Source organism: Diabrotica virgifera, chromosome 2 (assembly GCF_917563875.1).
Source record: "Diabrotica virgifera virgifera chromosome 2, PGI_DIABVI_V3a".
Lineage (NCBI taxonomy): Eukaryota > Metazoa > Arthropoda > Insecta > Coleoptera > Chrysomelidae > Diabrotica > Diabrotica virgifera.
The window spans coordinates 10,286,371-10,295,024 of record NC_065444.1 but is presented as its reverse complement, the minus strand read 5'-3'; the positions used below and the strand labels follow the sequence as shown (position 1 = coordinate 10,295,024).

At 31.9% G+C, this 8,654-nt stretch overlaps 1 protein-coding gene across 2 annotated transcripts; it reads left to right on the top strand.

Moving 5' to 3' along the window:
• Positions 1-15: 15 nt before the first annotated feature.
• Positions 16-677, top strand: LOC126879954 (NADH dehydrogenase [ubiquinone] 1 beta subcomplex subunit 3). Of its 2 annotated transcripts, none has more exons than XM_050643351.1 (2): positions 16-184; positions 290-677. In XM_050643351.1, the coding sequence occupies exon 2, from the start codon at positions 293-295 to the stop codon at positions 617-619; it is 327 nt and encodes a 108-aa protein (XP_050499308.1). In that variant the 5' UTR covers positions 16-184; positions 290-292; the 3' UTR covers positions 620-677. The 2 variants fall into 2 exon arrangements, with proteins under 2 accessions (XP_050499308.1, XP_050499309.1); XM_050643352.1 differs by having other exon boundaries at positions 43-184; positions 270-677.
• Positions 678-8,654: the final 7,977 nt, after the last annotated feature.

Genomic DNA, 8,654 nt, shown 5'->3' with positions numbered 1-8,654 from the left:
TTGCCTAGTTAGTTGCCTTATAGTTTTTGAATTTTGACTTTTGACATAATCAATTATCAATTTTTGATTTTCAATCAAAATTTTTGATCAAAAACAATTTTGAGGGGTACTGAAAAAGTCACATAAAAATAGAAATTATAATATACTTGATCGATTAACATTTATTTTTCTTCTGGATACACATGTAAGTACATTAATTTATATTAATTAGGTTTTAAAAATGAAATAATATGCCAGAAAATATACAAAGATTATGCAACAATTTTTAGGTTAACTTTTTATTTTGTAGATTATGGGGGGCGACGGACACGGTCATGGACATGGTCATGGACCCCCATATACAGTACCCGATTACAGGATATATAAGGTTAAAGATGTGCCCGAACTGTTGGCTACTGAAAGAGCCTTATCTGCCCATGGTTTAAAAGATCCCTGGCTTCGCAATGAAGTTTGGAGATACAATCCCAAGGAATTTGGGACCCATAGCTCTAGATTAAATACGCTGGTTTTTAGAGGATTCAAACTTGGATTTGGAGCTTTTGTGGCCACAGTTATCGGAACAGCTATTTACGATAAAATGAATCCTAGTGATCATGGCCATGGACATGGGCATCATTAAATGTGTGTATGTTGTGAACGTAGGATTTTTATAAATAGGAATATATAATATAACAAAATATTGGTACTTTTTATTTTAAAATTATTTGTAGATAATTATCTAGAGTAGTTGTGAAAAAATAACAATTTATTACCAACGAATATACACTCGTATTCATCTATATTCGCATGTGCATCTATATTCATTGCTATTGCCAATAATATCTACCCAGTTTGTAAAAATAAGCATTTGCCTATGGGGCCGTTCAAGTATTACGTAACGCAGGTTGGGGGAGGGGGGTCAAAAATCGCGTTACGTAATACTTGAATGCTCCCTATACTAAAATCCCAATAAAGATGCACTAGAAATAAACAAACCAAGACACATTGAATGTTATGAGGAGCACTCCCAAATCATAATTTCAAACTTATATATCGAGGGGTTCGAGCGAAAACCCGATAACTAAAAATAACATTGTTTCGAGATAATCGCGATTAAAAATTTAGGAAGTTTGAAGAAGTTTTCAAATCGTCATAGAAAGTTTAATGATGATTTGATTGAACTTCCTATGACGATTTGAAATCTTCAAACTTCCTAAAATCCTTAGTCGCGATTATTTCGAAACAATGTTATTTTTAGTTATCGGGTTTTCGCTCGAACCCCTCGATATATGGTTGATTCGCCTAATCTGAGACACAACTGTCTATACTACAATCACAATAAAGATGCACTAGAAATAAACAAGCATGAGGAGTACTCCCAAATCATGATTCAGGAGTGCCCCTCGAACATTCAACATGTCTTGGTTTGTTTATTTGTATATAGTGCATTTTTATTGTGGTTTGTAGTGTAGACAGTTGTGTCTCAGATTAGTGAATCGACTATATTGTAAATCCCAAATTATGTTTTACAATAAATCATCGGGAGTGCTCCTAGTAACATTCATTATGTCTTTGTTTATTTCTAGTGCATCTTTATTGAGATTTTAGTAAAAGAAATCTTTGTTTATAGAATAAAGAACACAGTAATAGGACTTTTCAACGCTTCTCATTTGTTTCTAACCTCTGTTATATGTAATATAATCCTTGTATAATATTAATATGTATACAACATATGACAGAGGCTCGAAACAAATGAGAAGCATTGAAAAGTCCTATTGTAAGGTTTAAATTTATTAAGGATTCTGCTATTTTATCAGTGTAATGTCACACTCTGAAAATCCTTGACAGTAAGGTACTGACAGTCTCAACTTTGAATGCAAATCAGCTATTAAGATGTGCTTAATAATTATGGAAATTATTCAAAGAGTTTGCTGAGGGTACAATAAGTAAAAAATATTTGATTTTGTTTAATTGGGAAAGTGCTGTGGGACAAGTTTTGCCTTTTTGAATGAAATGTCTTAAGTTGATAGCGTTTTGACATAAAGCACATGTAAAGATGTTATGTAAATTCATTTTAGCAGTTTCCAACAATATTCATAAGTTTTGCAAGTATTTGAGGCAATTTATACAACTTACAAATAAAATCAGAATGCAGAAATATATTACTTCGGAGGCAATCACTGCCACTATCAGCATTTAGTTTGAAACATTTTAACCCACACCCTTTATTGTTTAACACTTTACTCTGGAAGCTGATAGTACCTCATAGGCTCATAGCTGAATGCAATAAGTCCAAATCAGTAGAGGAGCAATTTATTATTTGAATTGAGCTTAGAGTGTCAACTAATCAGGCAGTACATTTACCTAAACATAGTTATTTTTCTTCTTTTGAAATTAGTCACAATGGAAACAAGTTCATTAGTGTAATTTATTATTTGATTGTTTAGTGACGTTATTCTTTCTGATTGTATAATTGTATGGTCTCATTTTGTTTTGGAACAAGTGAAATCTTCAGTACTCATTTTGTCTTTGTTTTCTTTATTAAGTTTTCAATGCCTTTCACTCTTTTGAAAGTTCTCATTTTGGTAGCTTGGATTCTATAGAGACAAGAAAAAATATTGTACCTGGTCCAAAATATATTGGTCCAAAATATATTGGACCAGGAAACAAACAGGTATGTTCTTTTGAAAAACCAACCTGATCTAGGAGTAACACTCAAGGAAATGAAATGTTTTATTGTCATATTCATTCTTAGTGGTTACAATGATCTTTCCAGTAAGGAGAAGTATTGCGAGCAAAGTCTTGATACTGTAATACATTCAAATACCAAGGTAAGCTCGAGGCCACACCCATTGGTGCATATGTCGTGACATTGCAGCTTGTCATTGGTTAGAAATTACTTGTGTTGTTCTGAAGCTAATTATTTGTGGTATTTTTGAAGTTATACTTCTTTACGATCGAGAGTGAAATTTTATAATACCGTGCGCATGCGCACACAGACAGTATGTAGTTCGTTGCTAATCTTTCAAGATATGTATGTATCAGCGCAAATAAGTCATTAAAAGGATATATTAGTGTTTTTAGTAAATGTATTATTTATTATAATTTTTGTGTCTTTGGATTTGTCTTCCTCGGGAATAAGACATTTTATAATAATAGTAAGTATATTTAAAGTATTTTTGTATACTTCACTTGGTCTATTAAATTTGTCATCAAAATAAGCCACAATTTAAATAAAAAAATGATTTTATTAAATTGTGGCTTATTTCCCATTTATAATAGTTAATTAATTTCTTGTGATACAGATAAGGCAAGTTATAAGAACAAATGGCATGCTCTAAACTAATTTGAAGAAAATTGTTTGTAAATATGATATCAAGAATTTGGATTTACCAAAGATAGGCCATGCACTAGAAAATTTGGATTGGAAATTGTGAGAATTATGCTTGAAGTGATCTTTCAAGAAACTGGTGTACAAATTAATGTGTGTTGCCAAAGAGATTGTGTCCTTCAAAGACGGTAGACTGTTATTTCTGCTGAGGGGTTTATGTAGAGCTTGAGAGTCCTGCTGTAGACTCCGCCATGCTGTGCCTTCATTATAGAGTTGCTGATCGAGACAATCAGATCTAAGAGGGGAGCAGTGTAATGAAATAGCTTATCTTCGACTTTAGCCCTTAGACCTAATGTCTCACAATTGGACAGAAAAATGATTCATAGACGAGAATCTTCGCTGCCTTCGAAATTGTGGGCAAAATAAATCTGTGCAATAATGGGTTTGTATGCATTTGGAACGATTCAAGTAAATTCGTAGAACTTTCTTCCTTACAACCTTCTTCCTAGTTCAAACTGATTAAAATTTGAAAGTATAAGTTTTTCAACCTAATAAAAATATTTGTAAAATAAAATACTTTTAAAAGATTTTTAATTGAAAAACTTATTAGACCATTTTCCTGGGACCATGGCTTCTAAAAATTGCAAGCCAGATGGATGCTGCAGTGAAGACAAGAGGGAATTCTAAAAAGTTGCAATTCACAACCCCGTCTACAGCTTGGTAAAGTTCCAACGGAAAATGGACCTAGTTACTCTATAGGAGTAATACTAATATGAATTGCAACTTTTTAGAATTCCCTCTTGTCTTCACTGCAGCATCCATCTGGCTTTCAATTTTTAGAAGCCATGGAGGTTGTCACCAGGAAAATGGTTCAATAAGTTTTTCAATTAAAAATCTTTTAAAAGTATTTTATTTTACAAATATTTTATTAGGTTGAAAAACTTAGACTTTCATTTAGCAGATGCCGCTACGTACCTACTACCTTCACGTCAGTTGCAATGGGGGACTAATAAATGTCGAAAATGTTTACCTGGAGTAGAGATAGCAGCCTATGCATTCTCTGAAGAGCCTCTAACAAGAGGTGAAATCGTCGATAAGAGTGCTGGTTGCGCTATCTAACCTATTTTTGGCTTCGTATTGCAACTGAATAAAAATAGTATACTTTTTTATTTTAGATTAAAATTTGCCTTGGGGTGGGGACTTCCAATGAAACACCAATAAAAAGATAAACCCAAACTACATAAAATACATAAATAATAAGTATGTATTTTTATATTTTCAATTATTTTTTTCTTTAATCAAAACAAATACATCACATTAAAGAAAAAAATTATCCATAGACAAATTCACCCCAATAAACCCGCTAGTTAGGAAAATTAAGGGAACTTAATGCGTATAATTTATTATTTATGTCTTTTATGTACCTAATTTGACTTTATTTTTTTTATGTCTTTTGCTTGGTGTTTCATTGGAAGTTACTGGTGCTTCTGGGAAAGGCCCGATGGTAGAAGGTTAGTTGATCACCCAAGAAATAGATGAAAGGGTGCAGTAACAAGTGATCTACGTAAGATGCGGGTGCACCAATGGGATATATTATTAAAGAGAGGAGGAAAATAGTACACGCGACCAATACTCACTTTAAGAGTTGAAGAACCAAGATAGAAGAAGAAAAATCATATGAAAAGGAGCATTCATAGGCATCTATCTTCGGTTCAATCCCAATCCAGAGAACCAGATCCTTATCATATGAAAGATTTCTTTCCTTATATCAACGGCGTCTGGTATGTCTGGTCCTTACTAAGGTACGTTAGATAAATAGCATTATAGCCCGATCAGGGAACACAAAATTTTACGAAAACCTCAAAAAAAAATAAAGGAAGGATGAAAATTTGGGAATAGGTAGTTGAAATTGTCTATTATTATACAGCGTGTCTACCTAAGTTGGAAATATATGGGAAACTTTTTTGTTATGCATTTTACGAAAAAAAGTTATTCTTTATAAAAAGTTCTGAATGCTCTAAAACCTAAGATTCAATCATCAGATATCAAATTTTCTCAATATTATACGAGGTATGTCAAAAAATATGAACTTCGTTCAAGAGTAAAGTACCTTTATTTCTCTGAATATCAAAAATTCTTATTATGAAAAGTTGTTTGGAAATACCCATATAGCACACAACGTCCGATGTACGTCCATATAACGTACATTTAAAGTCCAAACGTCCATGGACCAAAACTGGACGTACTATGTACGTACATTACGGGACGTCCATTGGACGTTTGATTTCAACGTACATTGGACATCCATTTGTGGTCCATGGATATTTTACACAAAACGCGACTATTATATTAAATCCCAATACAAACTAAATGAGAATCTTCTTGACAACGTTGTCGCTCTTCGCGCTATCGGTCGTGAAAGGTAGTATATCAGGTACTTTTAGGGGATTATCGATGTTAATTGTTGTGGAATACTGAAGGATGGTTTATTTATGATAATTCACAGAATGGCAAACGCGCTTGTAATATACAACAACGGTACTGACTCTAAAAATAGTTTGGAACAGAAACAGAACAGAGATTAAACCTCTTTTAATGTGCATGCTTCCTAGGGCGTCATTATCTGAATCTCGTCTTTATGAAAATACATCCTGTGATATATTTGTGTTTTCTGTTTATCGTGCAAGTGCAGTCGTGCATTAATGAAGTTCCTAGTTCCTATAATAAAGTATATATTATAATGAAGTTATAGTAAAGAGAAATAAAAAAGGTCTTTTGTGTAATATTTTTAAGTATAAGTTTAGTATTATAAGGAACTATTTCCTATAAAGGCTTTTTGCTATGTATTCACAAAATTATGGATACTAGATTGCTTTCTGAAAAGTGCCCTACAAATAAGGTGTACACTGAAAGCTCCAATACAACGTACAATGTACGTTTGTAGCGGACGTTCTATGGACGTCCAATTTTGTGAACTCTGGACATTCGTTGGACGTCCATCGGATGTCCATTGTATCTTAGCGGGACGTCCATTGGACGTTCCAATGTACACAGATGTACGTCCATTGGATGTCCATAAAACGTACTTGTGCTATCTGGGTATAAACTAAGATCAAATATGCAATTACATGGTTCTAATTGGAAAAAAATATTTTCCAAATTTTTCTCAAATTTATTGATACTAACTTCGTTTTTATTTATTACACATACGATAACTCTTCTATTATTACTTTTACGAAAAAAAAGTATTCTTTATAAAAAGCTCTGTATGTCCTAAGGCCGAAGATGCAACCATCAGATATCACATTTTATTAATTTTATACGAGGTATGTCAAAAAATATGAATTTCACTCAAGAGTAAAGTACCTTTATTTTTCACAATATTGAAAACGGTTATTAAAAAAGTTGTTTAGAATTAAAGATTATGTTTCGATATGCAATAACATCCTTCTAATTGAAATATTGTGAAATATAAAGGTACTATAATCTTGAGCGAATTTCATATTTTTTGACACACCTCGTATAAAATTAATAAAAGTTGATATATCATGGTTGTGTCTTATATTTTGGACCATGCAAAGCTTTTTATGAAGAATAACTTTTTTTCATAAAATGAATAATAAACGAGTTATCATATTTTTGTAATAATTAAAAACGATGTTGGGTATCCATAACTTTGAGAATTTTTTTTTCCAATTAGAAGCATGTAATTGCATATTTGATCTTAGTTTTTAATTCCAAACAACTTTTTATCATAAGAATTTTCGATATTGAGAGAAATAAAGGTACTTTATCCTTGACCGAAATTCATATTTTTTTACATACCTCGTATAATATTGAGAAAATTTGATATCTGATGATTGAATCTTAAGTTTTGGGGCATGCAGAACTTTTTATAAAGTATAACTTTTTTTCGTAAAATTAATAATAAAAAAGTTTCCCATATGTTTCCAACTTAAGTAGACACGCTGTATAAGAAAAACATTACAATTCTACATCCTCTCCAATTTACAGAAATTGGGAAATACGGGGTGAAAAATATTTTCTCAGGAGTGAAAAAATATACGTTCAAAATAGGCCCGGAATTGGATAAAATGACTAATTCTAAGCAACTTTTGTTCTATAGAGTTTTTTCACAAAGTCGTTACTTTTCGAGTTATTTGCGAGTGAATATGTTCATTTTTAACAAAAAAAAAAACATGTTTTTTTGGACGGTTTTTCGCAGATAAAGTAATCTAGCGAAAAAATATTCCGAGTAAAAATTCAGCTTATAAAAAATTGAAAAAAAAAAAATGGTGTACGCGTGAGGTCTGTAGACCCAACAGAAGCAGAGTTGCAGCTAATGAAAAGTAGGTTCTTCTTCGTCAAATTCCAAATCGAATATTTCGAAGTGTTTAAAAAAGGTTTATTTTTGTTTTTTAAAAAAACTTCTAACAATAAAAATAAGTGAGTTACGCTCAAAATATTGTTGGTCTCTTTTATTTTTTTTGGTCCAAAAATCGCGAAAATTACCCCCTAATTAGCTTCCCAAATAAAAATAGTTGAAAGACTGATAAGTTTGTACACACTTGAATGAATAAGGGAAAATGAAAATGTAGTATGTCAAAGTGTGTAAATAATTTATTTCCTTAGCTGAGCGCTTTCGACATAAACGTCATCATCGGAGCTAATGGTCAAATACTAAAAAAGTACCGCTACATAGAGGTGTAAACAAGTGCATCTTAGGAATGTAAATTTGATTTTTAAATTGTGAATGCTAACTTAGTCCTCCGTACAACAGCAAATAGCAAAAAAACAGAAAGAAACGGAGTCAGCTGTTGTTACAAGGCCAAGGATGGACGGGTGATATCGACACCCGTACCATGAAAAAAGTTTATATGTTTTTGTGCAACGTGTATGTGGCCGTTTCTTTCTGTTTTTTTGCTGTTTGCTGTTGTACGGAGGACTAAGTTAGCATTCACAATTTAAAAATCAAATTTACATTCCTAAGATGCACTTGTTTACACCTCTATGTAGCGGTACTTTTTTAGTATTTGACCATTAGCTCCGATGATGAGGTTTATGTCGAAAACGCTCAGCTAAGGAAATAAATTATTTACACACTTTGACATACTACATTTTCATTTTCCCTTATTCCCAAATAAAATTAATCGTTACCACTTCACAAGTTACTTTACTTATCTATTGTTTATATTATCTATAGGTTTCATTGGTTCAAAGTGCTCACTTTTAAAAAAAATTGGGTTTAAAATAAAACATTTTTTTTTAATTTGAAAAAAAAATGGAATTGTTCATGGAATTAACTTAAAAATTATTAGTAATACCAAAAATCGTAAAGAGTAAT

What these genes read in the sequence shown, in the direction of transcription:
- LOC126879954 (XM_050643351.1), top strand. Translation starts at nt 293, where the DNA reads ATGGGGGGCGACGGACACGGTCATGGACATGGTCATGGACCCCCATAT.